General features: G+C 55.7%; 2 protein-coding genes across 3 annotated transcripts; both read left to right on the forward strand.

Moving 5' to 3' along the window:
• Positions 1–3,085: 3,085 nt before the first annotated feature.
• Positions 3,086–8,491, forward strand: FIS1 (fission, mitochondrial 1). 2 transcript variants are annotated; one of them, XM_008018464.3, is made up of 5 exons: positions 3,086–3,262; positions 4,098–4,230; positions 7,226–7,302; positions 7,875–7,980; positions 8,197–8,491. In XM_008018464.3, exons 1-5 carry the CDS (start codon positions 3,218–3,220, stop codon positions 8,292–8,294), a joined length of 459 nt encoding a protein of 152 aa, XP_008016655.3. In that variant the 5' UTR covers positions 3,086–3,217; the 3' UTR covers positions 8,295–8,491. The 2 variants fall into 2 exon arrangements, with proteins under 2 accessions (XP_008016655.3, XP_072868825.1); XM_073012724.1 differs by lacking the exon at positions 7,875–7,980 and having other exon boundaries at positions 3,111–3,262.
• A 783-nt stretch (positions 8,492–9,274) lies between these two features.
• Positions 9,275–16,085, forward strand: CLDN15 (claudin 15). The gene is made up of 6 exons (XM_008018461.3): positions 9,275–10,162; positions 10,275–10,748; positions 13,684–13,848; positions 15,266–15,347; positions 15,457–15,573; positions 15,662–16,085. Exons 2-6 carry the CDS (start codon positions 10,532–10,534, stop codon positions 15,765–15,767), a joined length of 687 nt encoding a protein of 228 aa, XP_008016652.1. The 5' UTR covers positions 9,275–10,162; positions 10,275–10,531; the 3' UTR covers positions 15,768–16,085.
• The last annotated feature ends 4,238 nt before the right edge of the window (positions 16,086–20,323 follow it).

The following is a 20,323-nucleotide window of genomic DNA, read 5'->3' on the forward strand; positions in this document are numbered from 1 at the left end:
GACAGGTTTCACCATGTTGGTCAGGCTGGTCTTGATCTCCTGACCTTGTGATCCGCCTGCCTTGGCCTCCCAAAGTGCTGGGATTACAGGCATGAGCCACTGCGCCCAGTCATTGGGTGTAAAATTAACAGGGACTACTTCCTATCACTATGTCGAAGGTGGATGGCTGTGCTAACTAGACTGGAAAAGCCAGACTTCGGATCTCTTCACTGGCACACAACTGAGCCACCTGAGTAAATCACTCTCCCTTCATTCCTTGTTGACATTCAGCAAATCCTGATGGTGTTTCTGCCATGTACCAGGCCTCTACCAAGGGCTGCAGCAAATATAAACATGACTGTGGTTCAGGCTGCCCCCAAAAAAGGAGCCTCCTAATAGAAGTAGTGTCCCCTTTGTCTTCCTGTGTTCCCTGCCCTGCCAGTGTTTGCTTCCCGTCTTCAGTACTGTTTTCAGTCATCTGCTTCATATTGTGTCCATCTTTTTTTTTTTTTTTTTTTTTTTGAGATGGAGTTTAGCTCTTGTTGCCTAGGCTGGAGTGCAGTGGTGCAATCTCAGATCACTGCAACCTCCACCTCCCAGGTTCAAGAGATTCTCCTGCTTCAGCCCCCCGAGTAACTGGGATTACAGGCATCCGCTACCACACCCAGCTAATGTTTTGTATTATTATTATTTTTCAATTAAAAAGTAAACTTCAGTGTCCAAAATGCAAACCTGGGGAGGGCAGAAAGATCACATACAAGGCTGTCACTTCACACTTGGAGAGTTGCACAGCAGCGGGCAGAGGCGCTCCTCACTTCACAGACGATGGGGCAGCCGGGCAGAGTAACTCACTTCCCAGATCGTGCAGAGGCCAGGCAGAGGCGCTCCTCACTTCCCAGACGGTGCCGGGGCTGGGCAGAGGCGCTCCTCACTTCCCAGACAGTGCTGGAGCCAGACAGAGGCGCTCCTCACATCCCAGATAGTGCGAGGGCCAGGCAAAGGCGCTCCTCACTTCCCAGACAGCAGAGGCGCTCCTCACTTCCCAGATGGTGGGTGGTGGGGCAGGGGCACAGTTTTACGTATTTTTAGTAGAGATGGAATTTCATCACGTTGGCCAGACTGGTCTCGAACTCCTGACCTCGGGTGATCCACCCGCTCTGGCCTCCCAAAGTGCTGGGATTACAGGTGTGAGCCACCAGGCCCAGCCCTAGTGTCCTCTGTGCCTACCCCAAGGCCCAGGCAAAATTAGGTGCTCTATATGTCTCTGAATGAATGTGAAGTCTTCTCCTTGAGGCTTATGCTAGTGGGCATCAGGGAGCCAGTTCCTCAACCTGGGGATTCTCTCAAGGCTTACAGAGCTCATTGTATCAGTCATTTCAACCATCCAAGCCAAACAGGGAAGAACAACTCCTGCCTTTCTAACTCACAAGACTATTAAGAGAAAAAATATATAAGAGGCTTGGCTGGGCGCGGTGGCTCATGCCTGTAACCCCAAGCACTTTGGGAGGCCGAGGCAGGCTGATCACCTGAGGTCAAGAGTTTCAGACCAGCACGTGGGTTTTCACATGGTGAAACCCCATCTCTGCTAAAAATACAAAAATTAGCCGGGTGTGGTAGGCGATGCCTGTAATCCCAGCTACTTGAGAGGCTGAGACAAGAGAATCGCTTGAACCCAGGAGGCGGAGGTTGCAGTGAGCTGAGACTGTGCCACTGCACTCCAGCCTGGGTGACAGATGGAGACACTGTCTCAAAAAAAAAAAAAAAAAAAAAAAACCTGAGTGTGGTGGTACACACCTGTAGTCCTAGCTTCTTGGGAGACTAAGGCAGGAGGATTGCAGGAGCTCAGGAGGTCAAGGCTGCAGGGAGCTATGATTGCACCCTCCAGCCTGGGCCACAGAGTGACCGTCTCTAAAAAATAATAAAAATTAAAGGGGCTTTGCAAAAGTGGAAGGTGTCTGGATGATTATCCCCTGCATGTGCAGTGCCTTGTTTACAATTAATTTGCTTTTCCCGTGTTTATTCAACAAATATTTATTGAGCACTCACTCTGTGCCAAGCCCTGTGCTAGATGCTAGATAAGCAAGATAAGCCTCTGCCCTCAAGGAGCTTGCACTCCAATGTGACTCAAGGGAAAAAGAATTTGAAAGTTGCTACCTACCCCGTCCCCTCACTGCACAGAAACTGAAGCCAGAGGTGTCCATACCTTTCTCCTTCCCATGCTCTGATAGCTCCTCTCTGCTAAGCTCCCCATTGCCCGTGACCCCATGTGGCAGGTTTCCCGCCTGGGGTGCACTCAGAAAATGGTTTATATAAATAATACTGAAAAGATTGGACCTTCTCTGCAAATAATGGGGCCGTTGCTTTTTGAAAAACTTCCTGTTGATAGTGTCTCCTATGACTACTCCAATCTCTGGCTGTGTGGTTTACAGATCCAGTTGCCTCTGCTCATGCATTGTGAGAGTCAGCAGAGGCCCAAGAAACCCCGATACTAGTTTGCTGCTGTTGGTGGGTGTTTTGAGACAAGGTCTCTGTCGCCCAAGCTGGAGTGCAGTGGAGTGCAGCCTCAAACTCCTGGGCTCAAGCGATCCTCCTGCCTCAGCCGCCCCAGTAGCTGGGAGTACAGGTGCACGCCACCACGCCGGTTAATTTTTTAAAACATTTTGTAGAGATAGGGTCTCGCTGTGTTGCTTAGGCTGGTCTTGAACTCCTGGCCTCCAGCGATCTTCCCGCCACGGCCTCCCAAGGTGTTGGGGTTACAGGCGTGAGCCACGCGCTCGGTCCCCCGTTCTAGTTACGATTTTGTTGCAGGCAGTGAAAAGTCACGTGGCTTCCAAGGTCCTAGATTTCTGAGGGGCGTCAGCTTGGCAGCCTAATGTAAAGTGATCTCCGACTGGCTACCCACCCTCCGCTTTTTGCTGTTTTCATCCTGGGGGCTAACCGCTAAGACATAGCCTCCAGTTTCCCTAGGGAAGCCTCCGCGGAGGAAGGCACCAGCTGGGGCATCCGGGAAGACCCACCTGGGGAAAGTCTCCCTACGCGCAGTCTGCGGGCTGAAGGGGCCGGCGGAGCCTGCGTACTAGCGTCCCGCCGGCCCTGCTGCGCTGAGAGGAAGGGGCGGGGCGTCGCCAGGTCGTGCCCGCATCCGCCGGACGCCGGAAGTGGCTCTCCGCCCCTGCCACTGGGCCATGGAGACTGTGGCACAGTAGATTGTAGTGTGAGGCTCGCGGGGGCAGTGGCCATGGAGGCCGTGCTGAACGAGCTGGTGTCTGTGGAGGACCTGCTGGTGAGGCCTGGCCCGGACAGAGGGAAAGGGAAGGTCGGAGGGCGGGTCCTGAGGAGAGTCAGGTATGGGCCGAACCCTCCTCCCGGCATCGGCTTAGCCGAGGGAAGCCGAACTACGGCTCCCGGCAGCCTCCACAGCGTCTGGCTCCTGCCCGGAGGGCCCGCTATGCCGCAGAGGCTCCTGGGAGTTGTAGTGTCCTGAGCCCCCACACCTCAGAGTACGGGCCTGTTGCCGGGCCGTGGTTAGACTGACGGGTTCTGGGATCATGCAGGAGCTGTGAGCTCAGGGCGCTCCTCCAGCGGTGGAGGAATACTGACCATCAGAAGGCGTCACCTATTACTGCGTCCGGCACGGTGCTAAGGCATCGCATGCCAGATCTCAGTCCTTGTAGCTCTAGGAGGTAGGCACTACTTCTATTCCTGGACAGTAAAAGGTCCAGGCCTGGCAGGGTGGGGCAGGATGGGGCCAGCAGCCTCAAATGAGGACCGCGTGGGCTGTTGTTGAGCAGTTCTGACAGTGTGTTTACTGTTTGGCCGCCGGGGTCAGCTGCTCCGGGAGCGGTGCCTGGAGCTGCCACCAGGTGGCATCTCCGCTCGGTACCGCCGGGGGGAGGGGAGACGAGGGGCATCTGTCCCAAGAGCTGGCCCACAGGCCAAGAGGAGCCGAAAGCCTGGGTCCCGGGCATGGAGATAGCAGACGCTGGGGTGCCAGATACCGAGACCCACGAGGGAAAGGAGGCAGAGCCAGGGATATGGGGTGTGACTGACACCATGTCCAGATAGAGAATGGTTGACGCCCTTCATTTCTAAATGATTCCTTTCTTCCCCTGTGGCAGAAATTTGAAAAGAAATTTCAGTCTGAGAAGGCAGCAGGCTCGGTGTCCAAGAGCACGCAGTTTGAGTACGCCTGGTGCCTGGTGCGGAGCAAGTACAATGATGACATCCGTAAAGGCATCGTGCTGCTCGAGGGTGAGGCGCTGTACTCTCCCCTTCCCACTGCCATCTGGGCTGCTGTACGATGTGGGTCCCCGTAGTCCAGGCACCTCTCAGCTGTCTCCGGTAGATTTACTGCACCAAGGGCTATACTTAGCTTGACGTCTCCCAGTGAACTTTTGGCTACTTACCGCACACCATTGTTTTGCCAGACGGAGTCGTAGCTTGTCAGTTTCCCCAGAACTGCCTTGATCTGGGAAAGTGACTTGAGGTCACGCAACTAATAAGTTCATGGCCGAATTGGGACTAGAAGCTCCCGTTTTGTGAGACCTAGGCCCATGCCCTTCCCCCCAACACCACCACCGTGTTGCTTAGTTAGCAGCTATTGAGAAGCTTTTGTGGCATGGAAGAGGCCCAGAGGACTGTCCTACAAAATTGTGAGCACATAGTGCTTTTTGGTTTTTGTTTTTGTTTGAGACGGAGTCTTGCGCTGTCTCCCAGGCTGGAGTACAGTGGCGCTATCTCAGCTCACTGCAGCCGCCCCCTCCCGGTTCAAGCAATTCTGCCACAACATCCCGAGTAGCTGGATTACAGGCGTCCACTACCACGCCCGGCTAATTTTTGTATTTTTAGTAGGGACAGGGTTTCACCTTATTGGTCAGGCTGGTCTCGAACTCCTGACCTCAGGTGATCTGCCCACCTCGGCCCCCCAAAGTGTTGGGATTACAGGCGTGAGCCACCGCGTCCGGCCAGATAGTGCTTTTTGGATTGGAACCTTATTTCCCATTGGTTTTGTGTGGGTCATCATTTGTCAGAGGCCACAATACTTAACCACTTAATTTCTCTGTACCTCCTTTCTTTTGTTCAAGTAATCATTTATAAGCACACAGTCAGTGTACAGCCATCCCTCTGTAGCCATGGGGGATTGGTTCTAGGAACCCCGCCCCCACAAATACCAATAGCCATCCAAGTCCCTTATATAAAATGGTGTGGTATTTACATGTAACCTGTGCACCTTCTCCTATATACTTTCAATCATCTGTAGATTACTTATAATACCAAATACAATGTAAATGCTGTGTAAATAGTATACTGTATTGTTTAGGGAATAATGGCAAGAAAAAAAGGTCTGTTCATGTTCAGTACATATGCAACTATCTTTTTTTTTTTTCTTGAGTATTTTTGATCCATGGTTTGTTGAATCTATGAATACAGAATGCCAACTGTGCTAGCAAAGGATGCCTATTGAAAATCTATAAAGATGGCCGGGCACAGTGACTCACACCTGTAATCCCAGCACTTTGGGAGGCCAAGGCAGGCCGATCACGAGGTCAGGAGTTCAAGACCAGCCTGATCAACATGGTGAAACCCTGTCTCTACTAAAAATACGAAAATTAGCTGGGCACGCACCTGTAATCCCAGCTACTCAGGAGGCTGAGGCAGGAGAATCACTTGAACTCAGGAGACAGGTTGCAGTGAGCCAAGATCACGCCATTGCACTCCAGCCTGGGCAACAAAATGAGACTCCGTCTCAAAGGAAAAAAAAATCTATAAAAGATTCTTTCTTAAAAGATACAAATAATTTCTATGTCTACTTCGGCAATTCAGATTTTCAGGTTTATTCTACAGCAGGGTGTAGCTGTAGAAGAAACAGCCTCTCTAAGTGATTATCAACAAATTCTAGTGCATAGAGTACAGTTATCCTCTGGGAAGTCTCTGAATTAAGAAAGTCAGGTGGGGCCAGGCACTGTGGCTCATGCCTGTAATCTCAGCACTTTGAGAGGCAAACGCCAGAGGATGGCTTGAAGGCAGGAATTCGAGACCATCTGGCCTGTCTCTATAACAAAAATTTTTAAATTAGCCAGGCGTGGTAGTGTGTGCTTATAGTCCCAGCCACTTGGGAGGCTGAGGTAGGAGGATCAGTGACCCCAGGAGTTCGAGGCTGCAGTGAACCATGGACGTGCCACTGTGCTCCAGACTGAGTGACAGAGCGAGACCATCTCCTTTTTTTTTTTTTTTTCCCCCCAAAACAGGGTTTCACTCTTGTTGCCCAGGCTGGAGTGTGCAATGGCGCAATCTTGGCTCACCACAACCTCCACCTACTGGGTTCAAGCGATTCTGCTGCCCCACCCTTCTGAGTAGCTGGGATTACAGGCATGTGCCAACAGACCTGGCTAATTTTGTATTTTTAGTAGAGACAGGGTTTCTCCATGTTGGTCAGGCTGGTCTCAAACTCCTGACCCCAGGTGATCCACCCGGCTCAGCTTCCCAAAGTGCTGGGATTACAGGCGTGAGCCACCGCTCACAGCCAAGAAAAAAAAAAAAAGGAAGACAAAGTCAGGTGGGGTCTTTGGGGAAGGCTGATTGAAGGCAAGTTTTGAGCTATTTTTGTAAAGGGGGATTTTTTTTAACAATAATTGGACAGCAGGCAGTTTAGTTAAAACCACAACAGCAGCACTTTGGGAGGCCGAGGCAGGCAGATCACTTGACGTCAGGAGTTTGAGACCAGCCTGGCCAACATGGTGAAACTCCATCTCTACTGAAAATATAAAAATTAGCCCGGCGTGGTGGCGGGCATCTGTAACTCCAGCTGCTCGAGAAACTGAGGCAGGAAAATCGCTTGAACCTGGGAGGCGAAGGTTGCAGTGAGCTGAGATCACGCTATTGCACTCCTGCCTGGGCGACGAGTGAAACTCCGTCCAAAAAAAAAAAACCACAGCAGATGCCAAAACTGAGTCGTGCTGCCTTTGGCTTCTCCAGGGCCCCAATTTCCTCATTTCGGTTGGACGGACCGGTTGACTGTAATGCTGCTAAAGGGATGTTCTGTCACTGGTGTTGGGGCAGCTGGGGTTCACCCTGCTCCAGAGCTCTGGCTGGGGTGCTGGGAGTGACTGGATCTGAAAGGGAGGCTTAGGACCGTGACCCTCCCAGGATCACAGGCATTCAGAGAGTGCAAGGGGCCTCTGGGACACAGTATTAGGAAAGTATTAGGAAAGAAGCATTTCTCACCCTCTTCTCTGCCCCTCCCCAGAGCTGCTGCCCAAAGGGAGCAAGGAGGAACAGCGGGATTACGTCTTCTACCTGGCCGTGGGGAACTACCGGCTCAAGGTGAGATGGGGCCCCAGTTCCCTTGACCCTCCTCTGGGGCTGCAGGACCTTCTTACTACGTCCTCCAGGGTGGATCCCAGGACAGCAGGAAGGCTGAAGGGGTGCAGATGTGCAGAGCGGTGTCAGATGAGGACTCTAAGGGAAGATCAGAGTGGCGAGGGTGTGGGGAGGAAGGTGACGTCAAGAGATTGGGTGCAGGCCCCAGCCTTGCACTGTTATCTCCCACAGAGTTGGGGTTGTTTGTGGACTCTACTCTGTGGGGTGGGGCTGGAGGGAGGGAGGGGGTGGAGGTCGAGGGAGGAGCCCCCAGGGCTGAAGAAGGGAAGGCCCTTCAAGTGGGCAGGAGGAGTGGTGGATACTGAGGTGTAGCTGGCCTGGTGGCTCACACCTGTAATCCCAGCTACTCAGGAGGCTGAGGCGGGAGGACTGCTTGAGCCTGGGAGTTTGAGGCTGCAGTGAGCTGTGATTGCGACGCTGCCCTCCAGCTTGGGCAACAGAGCAAGACCGCATCTCTTATTTAAAAAAAAAAACGCTGAGGTGTGTTTGAAGCATGCATGTTTCCCCGAGTGCAGGAATACGAGAAGGCCTTAAAGTATGTCCGCGGGTTGCTGCAGACAGAGCCCCAGAACAACCAGGCCAAGGAACTGGAGCGGCTCATTGACAAGGCCATGAAGAAAGGTGATAGCCTCGGCCCCTTTGTTCAGCCCCGCTCCTCCCCATGCCTGGGCGCTTTGGTCTCTCTGTAAATGAACCCCTGCAGGCAGCCCCTCAGCCCCACCCCTTCCAGTCCTTAGAGCCCCTTGCCCTGCGACTCCAGGTAGGGGTGTGCCTCTGTTGAGGAGCAGGCCTGGCGGAAGGGGACAGGCTCCTGACACTGTCCCTTTCCTTCCCCAGATGGACTCGTGGGCATGGCCATCGTGGGAGGCATGGCCCTCGGTGTGGCGGGACTGGCTGGACTCATCGGACTTGCTGTGTCCAAGTCCAAATCCTGAAGGAGGCGTGGGAGCCCATGGAGAACGCTCCAGGAGGGCCCATCCATCCTCCCTGTCCCTTCCCTGTTCTCCCCCTGCACCCCTGTCTCTGTCCTCTGTGGCCTTCAACTAACTTCTGCTCCCTTGAGACCCGTTCTTCAGCCCCAAGTCATGTGCTTTGGGATGAGTGTAAATAAAACGGGGCTGTGGCTTGGGAACCCCCGTGTCTGCATTGGGGGGAGGGGTGGGTTCCGAACGCTGGGCACAGGGGGTGGAGGTGTCACTCCTGGTCCTCTCCTGCCCCTGCCCTCCAGGTTGGCACGGGGTTCTTTGTCCACTGCGCAGCCCAGAGCCCACACCCCTTCTTCCTCCCTTTCCTGAAGCCACGTCCTTGAGAGTGCCGGGCAGCTCGGAGACACCGGGCTTTTCTGTGGTCCCAGCGTTGTGGGAGGCGGCAGTGACCGGTGCAGGGGTGGGCAGAACTGCGGGGTCAGGCCGGGCTTCAGGCCTGCCTTCTCCTCTGACCCACTCAGCTGCCTCTGTGGACTTTTCCATAGCAAGCCCCCTTGGCTTCCTCCTCCCTGCCCTCCCCTCCCCTTCCTCCTACCTTCTCCTCCTCCTCCTCCGGGGATGGGGGGGCCTGGTGGGGGAAGGAATCCTGCATCTGGTATGGAGTAGGCGGGGGTCCTGGGAGGGATCAGAGCCCAGGGCGCCCCAGCTCTCGCCTGTGGGCTGGAAGGTCAGGACTCCGCCCCACCTGGCCAGTTTCGCCCCCTCGTGCCAGGCTCAGCATGGGCCTGTTTTGCTTCACTGCATACCTCTCGTTCCACAGCCCAGGCCAACTCAGCCAGGAGTGGGGAGGAGACACCTGAGGGGAGGCCAGGGAAGCCCAGTAGGGCCGTGGGACCGGGGAGGTGTGCAGCCAGCACTGATGGCCCCCAGGGACAGAGCCCTAGGGAACTGGAGCAGGAGATAAGAGTGTCCACCCTGGGACAGGTGCTCTGCACTGGCTCGGGATGGGAACCCAGAGGCTGCTAATCCATCATCATTAATGAATAGAGTGGGTGACAGTCCCGATAACTGGGAACAGGTTGCAGAGTTTAGCCACAGGATCATGCTCCAGGCTCTTGGCAGCAGGACCAGCTCGATGCTGAGTCAAAGATCAACTTAGGAGGAAATTCGAGTTTTGGGCGAGAGTGACTCCCTGGTGGCCTCACTCAGCCCTTCGGCACTCACATCCAGGACAGCCCCGGGTGCTGAGTGCTGGTTATGTGCAGGGGGCTTGACTCCCTGGTCCCAACGAGGTCTTAGTGTGTTGCCCAGGCTGGTCTTGAACTCCTGAGTTCAAGTAGTCCTCTCAGCCTAGCCTCCCAAAGTGCTAGGATTACAGGCGAGAGCCACTGTGCCTGACCCCTGGTCCCAGTTGTCAGGATAGCCCATGCAGTAAGCAGTCGGCTCTGTCATTGACAGAGCAGAAGCAGGCTCAGGGGACTAACACTCCCTGCCTGAGTTCCCTGGTGAATGGATTGTGGGGCTGAGTTCCAGTCCAGGCTGGATGGAGCCCAGAGCTGTGGGTCTCCCAGCCTCCCGTCCCCCCATTCCAGCTTCGTCTTCCTTAAGAGACTCACATGCCCCAACCCCTCAGTCTTCGAGTATCTTAGATTGTTCTCACGGTCCCTCCATCCTTCTCCACTGAAGGCCGCTGTTCATTCTCTCTCTCTCTCTGTCCCTTGTTGCTCTCACGTCTGTCTCTATCATCTTTTCACTCCTTGTCCCTCTTACTCCGTTCTCTGGCCCCCAATGAAAGCTGAGTCAGACAGATGCTTCCCCTCAGTTCCCAGTACCTCCCTTGGGGGCCCCTCGTTGGCTGTATCATCAGTGGCTCCAGGGTAAGTCTGCCCCCCCACCCTCGTGGGGCGGGGAGCCCGGGGCAGCCCAGAGGCTGGGGGGAGGGGGTGGACTTTTGGCCCGTTTCGGTTATTCCCTCCATCTCGTCAACAGCTGCCGCGCGCAGGCTTAGCTCATTCCTCTGACCTGCCAGGAAGCAGAGAAACCCAGAGAGCGGGAGGGAGGCAGAAACCTGGAGGCAGAAAGTGGAGACGGACCTGAGCCCGAGGAAGACGCAGGCAGAGGCCGAGGCTGATTCCACCCCAGCCTGTCCAGACAACTCTCCTTGGCCGCAGCCCCTTCCAGTTCCCTAGGGGTTCCGCCCCTCCCCCTCTCTGGGGCACCAGTCCCCCAGGGCCCTGCATCCCACCATGTCGATGGCTGTGGAAACCTTTGGCTTCTTCATGGCAGCCGTGGGACTGCTGATGCTGGGGGTGACTCTGCCAAACAGCTACTGGCGAGTGTCCACCGTGCACGGGAACGTCATCACCACCAACACCATCTTCGAGAACCTCTGGTTTAGCTGTGCCACCGACTCCCTGGGCGTCTACAACTGCTGGGAGTTCCCGTCCCTGCTGGCCCTCTCTGGTATGGGGTGGGGAGCGCTCCAGGGGGAGAGGGCGGTGGGGAAAAGCTGCAGAGCCCCCAGGGGAGGGCGGGTACTGCCGTGAGGATGCAGGGAGCCCTGGATTAAGCTCTGGGGGTCTGGGTTCCTGCAGCCAGGAGTGCTGGCGACAGCCCCTGCCTAGAACTGGAGTGAAGACCTTGCCACACGTGGCCCCCTGCGCTAGCGTGGTGCTTTTAGCTGTTATAGATGCAGGCACCGGAATCAGACCCCCTTTCCCAGCCCTGTGCCGTGGGCAGATGATGAAACCAGCCTCATCTCACCCACCTGTAGGGTTGGGGTGAGAGTCCCAGTTCCCAGGTGACTGAGAAAGTGCAGAATGTTAATGTGATGTTAACACACACAGGCACTCAGTACAGTTGAGCATGTGTTGGGGATGGGATTGCTGGGGTGGGCAGGGGGAGGCGGCTCCATCTTGGATTCTTGTAGGTTGATCAACTTCCAGGCTCCACAGCCTCCCCAGCCTCACTGTGGGGGCACTGGTCTCCTTGTCCGGCTGATGTCTAAAGGGCCCCTGTGAAGGGAGGTATCTTGCAACTTGCAGGTTGAGCGTTCGCTTTAAGGAGGCGGTGTGTGTGCAGGTGTGTGGGTCTTTTCGGGGTCTTAGAGGGCTGGAGCCGACAGCTCTTTGGGCCCAGGGCAGTTCTTTCTGTGGCTGCGGCAGCTTCCCACTTCCTGCTCCCTGCTAGGATGAGGCCACCCCATTGTTTCTCCAGGGCAGTCTCCTTTCCGTCTGCCCCATGCCAGAGACCGAGCACTGGTGACTATGAACTGCGTGTGGTGCCGCTGCACGCCTTCCTGGGTCCCTCAGGGCCAGTCCGCTCACCAGGCACCGTGTGGCAGGGAAGGAGCCAAGGGCGACACTGGGTGTGAAGTGGGGCTTGAGAGCTCATCCCTGGGGATGTCAGAGCTGCTCTGAGCAGTTAGGGGCCCTGGGTGGGTCTCCTGTGCTCCCACTACTCCCAGCCCCTCCTGAGGCAGCGGCAGAGGGTTTGTGTTTTCATCCATCTTCCAGGACTGACTGTGTTCAGGGCTGCCACCCCCACCACCTCCGCTCCCCCCACCCCCCCAAAAAACCCTATAAAAGCTGAGTACAATCTGGGCCAGAAGCCCAGAGTGCTGAGTGGCCAGAAGGGACACTGGAGGCAGCCCCTACACCCACTTCCTAGACACATCATACTGTGAGGAGGGGGCTCTGCTGTAAGCCTGCACACCTGAGAGGGGCACCCCTGGAAACTTCATGAATGACAGTGCCAGAGTCCCCAGGGCATGGGGGTAGAGGGTGGCTGGGTTCCGGGCCTTGGGCTAGGTGCTTCCACCTACATTATTTCCACGGTGGGGAAGTAGAGGGAATCTTTTACAGAAGCTGAAAAACCTTGGCAAGGTGCAGCACCCCACCCCGAGTCACACGGGCAGGAGAGGGGAGCCGGGATTCAGACTCCACGGCTGGGGTGGTCCTGGGAGACAGACCTGACTGTGTCTCCCAACCGTGCTCCCCAACCCCCCGGCCATGCAGCCCATGTGCCCTGGGCTCTTCCATAATCTCTCCATTGACTGCCAGAGCCACCTGGGGACTCAGACTCGTGTCAGCCCCAGAGGGAGTGGCTGGGAGGAAGAAAGTGCTCCCGGAGAACTTTGCCCCTCCTGCCTACCCCCCCACTCTGCACCCTGCATCTCCTGGCAGGGGCCCAGCCTTTCCCCTTCAGCACCAACGGTTATGCCCCACCCGGGAAAGGGGTGCAAGGTCCTTGGAATGCTTGGCAACTATCAAAGACAGAGAAGGGAGGAGAAGAGGGAAGCAAGAGGGAGCCAGCAGCCTCCTTCAGCCCTGAGAAAAGGGAAACTGAGGCACTGAAAGACTGAGCTAGACTGACCTGGATGGGTCCTGGGCCCAGGATTCCACCTAGATCAGAAACTCCACCATTTGTGGTGGTCCTGAGCTACTCAGGAGGCTGAGCGGGAGGATCACCTGCACCCAGGAGTTCAATCAAGGCTGCAGTGGTGAGCTGTGGTGGTGCCACTACACTCTGGCCTGGGTGACAAAGCAAGACCCTGGCTCTAAAACTGCCCTAGACCCTCTGCTATACAGCACTGCTGCCCCCTACCTGTTATTCCAGGAAGAAACCAGGTCAAAATGTCCAGCGCTGGGCTAGGACAGTGGGAAGGACTTGGAGTGGAATCAGACGTGGGGAAGGCAACAGGGATGCTTAGCTGTGGTTTCTGTAATACCCAGTAACGTGAGAGCAACCTGATAGGGCAGCTGTTCTCAGTCAGGCGACTTTGCACAATGATTGTCATGGCTTGTGGGGAGGGGGCTGCTACTGGCACCCCGTGGGTAGAGGTCAGGGAGGCTTCTGAACATCCCACAGTGCACAGGACGGCCCCCAGAACAGAGTTACCCAGCTCAGGTGTCAAGAGTGCCCAGGAGAAACCTGTAATCCAGGCACAAGCAAAGCACGCCAGGTGCATGGGAGGAGTGAGGAGCGGGGTGGGAAGCGTCCAGATGCCGAAGGAGGGAGGGGTGACTGCAACTGGGTAGGCTGGAGGAGCCCAGGGGAAGGAGAGGACTTGGGGACTGTTAGGTACAAGAGAGCAAGAAGGTGAGGGGGGCCTGGCGCAGTGGCTCATGCCTGTCGTCCCAGCACTTCGGGAAGCCGAGGCAAACAGATCATTTGGGGTCAGGAGTTCGAGACCAGCCTGGACAACATGGTGAAACCCTGTCTCTACTAAAAATACAAAAATTAGCTGGGCGTGGTGGTGCATGTCTGTAATCCCAACTACTGGGGAGGCTGAGGCAGGAGAATCACTTGAACCCGGGATGGTGAGGGGCTGTCGGGCTGGCTCCCTCACAGAGGGGAGGAGATGGGGGGAAAGGCTGACAACTGTGCCTGCCCCCAGGGTATATTCAGGCTTGCCGGGCACTCATGATCACCGCCATCCTCCTGGGCTTCCTCGGCCTCTTGCTGGGCATAGCGGGCCTGCGCTGCACCAACATTGGGGGCCTGGAGCTCTCCAGGAAAGCCAAGCTGGCGGCCACTGCAGGGGCCTTCCACATTCTGGCCGGTAACTGGGGGAAGGTGATGGGGCGGGGGTCTGCATGGTGGTGGGGGCCGGGGGTCCCCCTCAGCCGCAGACTTCAGGCTGCTTTGTCCTCACCTCATCTCCAATTCCCGCTCCTCATGCTCACCTCCCCTACCCTGCTGCATGGACACCTGCTCACCCCTGCCTCATCCGCACTCCCCAAATCTCCTGGCAGCAAATCAGCCCAACGGCACTGTTTCTTGAGCTCCCAGTAGGGGCCAGCCACCGCCAGGTGTGGGAGAGCCTTCAAAGATGACAGGGAGCAGCTGCCTCTGGGAGCTTACATCCGGGCTGGGGAACAGAGTTAGGGTGCACGCTGCGGCACACACACAGTGCACAACCACAGTGCCATACCGTGGGGCATGGTGGCTCATGCCTGTAATCCCAGCACTTTGAAAGGCCGAGGCAGGGCCGGGTGCAGTAGCTCACACCTGTAATCCCAGCACTTTGGGAGGCTGAGGTGGGCGGATCACCTGAGGTCAGGAGTTCGAAACCAGCCTGGCCAACATGGTGAAACCCTGTCTCTACTAAAAATACAAAAAAAAAAAAAAAAAAAAAAAAATGCCAGGCATGGTGGCAGGCACCTGTAGTCCCACTGACTTGGAGGCTGAGGCAGGAGAATCACTTGAACCTAGGAGGTGGAGGTTGCAGTAAGCCAAGATTGCGCCACTGCACTCCAGCCTGAGTAAAAGAGCGAGACTATCCAAAAAAAAAAAAAAAAAAAAAAAAGGCCAAGGCAGGAGAACTGGCTTGAGCCCAGGAGTTCCAGACTAGCCTGGGCAGCATAGTGAGACCCCATCTCAGCAAAAAACAAAAACAATGCCATCTGGCCACTGCTTTTCAATTTGCACCCATTGCCTCACAATAAACATTCAAGGTAGGGTGGGTATTTCTGCTTTCCAGAGGTAAAACAGGCCCAGAAAGGTCAGGAGGCTTACAGGAGGACAAGCCCCTAGTGAGTAGGGTAGTGCTAGCCTGGGGGTCTTCCTGGCTTCAGGAAAGGATGACCCTGGGCTCCCAGGGCCCAGCTGGGCTTTCCAGGGTGGGCGGGATTTGGATGAGGCTCTATCTGGGTGAGGAGATGATGGGATGAAGGCCCTAGAGGTGGGCGTGAACTAGGCAGGTCTGGGATCAAAGAAAGAAGAGGCAGGAGGAGGTCGAGGTAGTGGGAGATAAGCTGGGTGGGCTGGAGTTGGGGGCCTAAGGGCTACCCTGAGAAGTTGACCCCAGGAAGGAGGAAGGCTTATAAACCGGGGTGGGCAGAAAGGAATTAAGTGAAATTGCTGCTCTTGGACTTGGTGCCCCGGTCCTACTCTGGGCAGCCCCTGCCTGCCTCTCCCCCTAAGCCCCCTCCCCCACTATCCCTCCCCCTGGACTGGGGTCGTCCTCCGGTCCCCAGGTATCTGCGGGATGGTGGCCATCTCCTGGTACGCCTTCAACATCACCCGGGACTTCTTCGACCCCTTGTACCCCGGAACCAAGTGAGTGAGGGGACTCCCACCCCGCCCTCGGGGCAGCAGATGGGACTCAGCCCTGCCCCCCGGCAGGTGCCTCACTGGTCCCCTGCCCATGCGCCGCCTTTGTGCGCAGGTACGAACTGGGCCCCGCACTCTACCTAGGCTGGAGCGCCTCCCTCATCTCCATCCTGGGTGGCCTCTGCCTCTGCTCCACCTGCTGCTGCGGCTCTCACGAGGACCCCGCCGCCAGGTGAGCGGGGAGAGGCGCAGGCTGGGGCCGGGCAGGACTGGGGAGAGGAGGGCCGCGCCCTGGCTCTGACCCGGGCCTCTCGCCGCAGCGCCCGGCTGCCCTACCAGGCTCCAGTGTCCGTGATGCCCGTCGCCACCTCGGACCAAGAAGGCGACAGCAGCTTTGGCAAATACGGCAGGAACGCCTACGTGTAGCAGCTCCGGCCCATAGGCCCCACTGGCCTTCCCAGTGCCCCAAGGAGAGGGGTCCTGGCCTGTGCCCATTCCCCTGTAGTAACCTCAGGGGCCGGCCACGCCCTGCCCCCGGAGCCCCGCCTCGGCCACGCCCCCGTGTCTTGCACTCCCGCGGCCCCTGCAGGTCAAGAACTGCTCTTGGGAAGTCGCATATCCCCCCTGAGGCTGGATCCCTCATCTTCTGACCCTGGGTTCTGGGCTGTGAAGGGGACGGAGGTATCCCCGCACGTTTGTATTCTGTATAAATACATGCATTAATAAATGTATATTGTGACCGTTCAGGGCTTGAAGGTGTCAGAAGCGGCCGGCCAAGCAAGGGGTGGGGGGTGGTGCCAGGGGTCGGTTCAGGTCTGGGACCCCAGACTGTCACCCTGTCCACCACTTTGGGGCTGTGTCGTACATCAAAATAGAAGGGGGTTGCAAGTGACTTCGCGAGTGGCACATAATTGCTGGTAAGAGTCACCAAGGAGCAGATCCCGGAAGCCCCCGCTCCAGGAAACTGGAAGTAGCAGAGATGACCCCTGGCCAGCCTGAGATCCCAAGCTGCTCCTTTCACTCTCCTCGCTGGTCTAGTGCAGAGCCGCGTGCCCTGGGCCTGAGCGTGGATGGTTATCAGGAGTGATAAGCCTTTTGAAATTCTGTTTAACATTAACTTGGGACTGGTGCAGACCTTCTCTGGGGAAGGTACAGTACCTTCCAGAAGAGCCTCTGGAGGTCTGTCGGCAGGGGTGTGTGGGCACCTCGGTGGTGTCCACCTCAGACATGGTTCTGGGTTGTGGGTGGGTTTGCTGCAGGCCCACTGGGTGCTGAGCACAGAGCAGCACCCACTTAAGACCGGACAGTGAGACCAGGTGTGGTGGCTCATGCCTGTAATCCCAGCACTTTGGGAGGCTGAGGTGGGGGGGTGGCAGGGGAGGATCACTTAAGGTCAGGAGTTCGAGACTACCCTGGCCAACAATGGTGAAACCCCTTCTCTACTAAAAAAAAAAAAAAAAAAAAAAAAAAAATTAGCCGGGCATGGTGGTGCATGCCTGTAGTCCCAGCTACTCAGGAGGCCAAGGCGGGAGGGTTGCTTGACCCCAGGAGTTGGAGGCTGCAGTGAGCTGTGATTGAACCACTGCACTCCAGCCTGGGCGACAGAGGGAGATCTTGTCTCATAAAAAAGAAAAAGAGAAAACAAAAGGACAATGAGGCCGCTAGGAAGGAGTCTGGTATCCAGTGAAGTGGGGAATGGAGCCCTATCCCAGCACCATCCTCTGCCGTGCGAACAAGTGGCCAGTCCCTTGGGGAGTCCTGGATTCTGACCGCAGCCCCCTCCCCTTTCTCCTTCATCTCATTCATTCGCCCTCACCAACTCTCCCCTGGAATGGAGAGATCTGCATCCGCATTCCACCTGTGGCTCTCTCCTGTGCTTCAGAGGTACACGTATGTTCCTACTACATGGGCTCCAGACACATCGAATTCATCACTTTCCACAGAGCTGCAGTCCCCATCGTCCCTGTCACCAGCATGGCCGGCATCTCTGTCTGCAGATGGACAACCTCTCCCTCCCCTCTGCTCCACCATTTCCTCTCCTCTGTTCGTTGCCAAATCCTCCTGACTCTCCCTCTATGGTGTTTGTCACACCCATCTACTTCTCTCCCTTCTCCACTGCCTGGTCCTGGGGCAGGCCCTCATCCTCTCCTGCCCACCCACTACAGGGTTTCCCCAACTGGGCGTCTCAAGCACGGTCTTCCCAATGCACTCCTGGAGAACCACTGACCACCCCGCCTTGGCAGCTCCTGGCCCTGCTAGAAGAAAGCCCCAGTCATGAACTTGACATGCCGCCTGGCCCCAGCCCACCTTTCCATCCCCATTGCTCCCTTTCCTCTGGATAAACCATGCTCCACCATCACACCAGGCTGCTTCCTGGGCCCTGGACACACCTACACATTGGGGCTGGGATCCATCTGGCTGGGCTCCAGCCAGATACACTGGTGCTTTTTTTTCTTTGTTTTTTTTTTTTTGAGACGGAGTCTCGCTCTGTCACCCAGGCTGGAGTGGTGCAGTGGCGCAATGTTGGCTCACTGCAACCTTTGCCTCCTGGGTTCAAGCGATTCTCCTGCCTCATCTCCCGAGTAGCTGGGACTACAGGTGTAGTCCCATGCCCAGCTCAGTTTTTTGTATTTTTAGTAGAGACGGGGTTTCACATGTTGGCCAGGCTGGTCTCAAACTCCTGACCTCAGGTAATCTGCCTGCCTCAGCCTCCCAAAATGCTGGGCTTACAGGCATGAGCCACCGCACCTGGCCAGAAGCCCTGGTACCTTTTGAGCTGCTCCCTACATAAAAGGTCCTGTGGCCAACAAGTCTGTGACCATCTGCAATCCTCTCCCTCCACACCGTCTGCAGAAAGTGTGCAGATGTCCCACTGGCCAAGGCCAGAGTCAACGTGGAAGGGACTGTACATGTGCTCAGTACTGGGAAGCCTGTCTCATGGGGGTCTCTAGTGCAGTAACTCACCACGGAGAAGTCAGGGGCCATGTGACTCGCTTTATTAGCACATTGACAGGTGCCTTTAAAAGTGTCTTTTACAGGACAGGCTCAGTGACTCATGCGTATAATCCCAGCACTTTGGGAGGCCAAGGCGGGAGAATCCCTTAAGCCCAGGAATTCAAGACCAACCTGGGCAACATAGTGAGACCCCCATCTCTACTGAAAAAATAAAAATTAGGGCCAGGCACAGTGGCTCACACCTTTAATCCCAGCACTTTGGGAGGCTAAGGTGGGCGGATCACCTGAGGTCAGGAATTCAAGAGTAGCCTGGCCAACATGGCAAAATCCCAATTCTGCTAAAAATACAAAAATTCGCCAGGAGTGGTGGCACACACCTATAATCCCAGCTACTTGGGAGGCTGAGGCAGGAGAATCGCTCGAACTTGGGAAATGGAGATTGCAGTGAGCTGAGATCACGCCACTGCACTCCAGCCTGAGCAACAGAGCGAGACTCCGTCTCAAAAAACAATCAAACGAAAAGTGTCTGACAATCCTGGAAGGCCATGAGAGTGCTCCCCACAGTGAAGGAAGACAAAAGTCAATTACAGCTGTTGACTCCGGTGTGCCACCCCCACATCTACCTCCTTTTCCCAACATCAGCCTGCCTCATCTCACTCCTTCCCCCTTCAGGAAAAGCAACCTGTGCCCAGTTTTACAACCAACTGAGCATTTAAGTGTGTGCCTTAATGTGGTCACCAGGTTGAGTTTTGATTTCTTTCCGGGTGGTCACGTGACTACAAAGGGTTATGGAGACATTTGCCCTTTTTCAGAACACATACTGAGCTGCTTCCCTGCTAGAAGCAGGAGTGGGCCTGTGCCCTCAAAGAACCCACAGCCTAGGAGCAAACACAAATGTAAACCACTGGCCGGGCGCAGTGGCTCACACCTGTAATCCCAGCACTTTGGGAGGCCAGGGCAGGTGGATCACCTGAGGTCAGGAGTTCGAGACCAGCCTGGCCAACATAATGAAACCCCATCTCTACCAAAAATACAAAATTAGCCGGGCGTGGTGGCGGGTGCCTTTAATCCCAGCTACTCAGGAGGCTGGGGCAGGAGAATCGCTTAAAACAGGGAGGCAGAGGTTGCAGTAAGCTGAGATCGCGCCACTGCACTCCAGCTTGGGTGACAGAGTGAGACTCTGTCTCAAAAAAAAATAATAATAATAAATGGCCGGGCGCCATGGCTCACGCCTGTAATCTCAGCACTTTGGGAGGCCGAGACAGGCGGATCATGAGGTCAGGAGATCGAGACCATCCTGGCTAACGCAGTGAAACCCCATCTCTACTAAACACACACACACAAAAAAATTAGCCGGGAGTGCTAGCGGGCGCCTGTAGTCCCAGCTACTCGGGAGGCTGAGGCAGGAGAATGGCGTGAACCCAGGAGGCGGAGTTTGCAGTGAGCAGAGATGGCACCACTGCACTCCAGCCTGGGAGACAGCGAGACTCCGTCTCAAAAAAAGAAACAAAAAATAAATAAATAAAAAACATCCTAAAACCAGTGGGGCATGGGGCGGGCACTTGTAATTCTAGCTACTCAGGAGGCTGAGGCACGAGAAATCACTCAAACCTGGGAGGTGGAGGTTGCAGTGAGCCAAGATCACGCCACTGCACTCCAGCCTGAGCGACAGTGACACCCGTCTCAAAAATAGAAACGTAAACTGCTGACTACCTGACAATTGGGCCAGGTGCTGGGGTTAGTCCCCAGGGAGCTGGCTGTGAAAAACTCAACAATATGCTTTAGGTCTTGGCAGTATCATCAAGAGCTTGCATTTGCTGCGTACTCACTGGAAGCCAGGCCTCGGGCTAGGTGTGTATTGAATCCTTGCAATAGCTGCAGCATGGCTCCAACAGAATCAGAGAGGTGAAGTGACCTGTCCAAGCTACACCACTAGTAAGCACTCAAACCAGGATTTCTCCAAGACTGAAGACACAACTGCCCTGCTTCCCAGAATTCTTGGCTCTCCTAACTCACATCAATTACAA

This window comes from Chlorocebus sabaeus, chromosome 28 (assembly GCF_047675955.1).
Source record: "Chlorocebus sabaeus isolate Y175 chromosome 28, mChlSab1.0.hap1, whole genome shotgun sequence".
NCBI classification, from domain to species: domain Eukaryota; kingdom Metazoa; phylum Chordata; class Mammalia; order Primates; family Cercopithecidae; genus Chlorocebus; species Chlorocebus sabaeus.

What these genes read in the sequence shown, in the direction of transcription:
- CLDN15 (XM_008018461.3), top strand. Translation starts at nt 10,532, where the DNA reads ATGTCGATGGCTGTGGAAACCTTTGGCTTCTTCATGGCAGCCGTGGGA. An exon ending in GTCCCTGCTGGCCCTCTCTG is followed by an intron (nt 10,749 to 13,683) that starts GTATGGGGTGGG and finishes GCCTGCCCCCAG; the next exon opens with GGTATATTCAGGCTTGCCGG. An exon ending in CCCTTGTACCCCGGAACCAA is followed by an intron (nt 15,348 to 15,456) that starts GTGAGTGAGGGG and finishes CTTTGTGCGCAG; the next exon opens with GTACGAACTGGGCCCCGCAC.
- FIS1 (XM_073012724.1), top strand. Translation starts at nt 3,218, where the DNA reads ATGGAGGCCGTGCTGAACGAGCTGGTGTCTGTGGAGGACCTGCTG. An exon ending in TGTCTGTGGAGGACCTGCTG is followed by an intron (nt 3,263 to 4,097) that starts GTGAGGCCTGGC and finishes CCCCTGTGGCAG; the next exon opens with AAATTTGAAAAGAAATTTCA. An exon ending in TGGGGAACTACCGGCTCAAG is followed by an intron (nt 7,303 to 8,196) that starts GTGAGATGGGGC and finishes TTCCTTCCCCAG; the next exon opens with ATGGACTCGTGGGCATGGCC.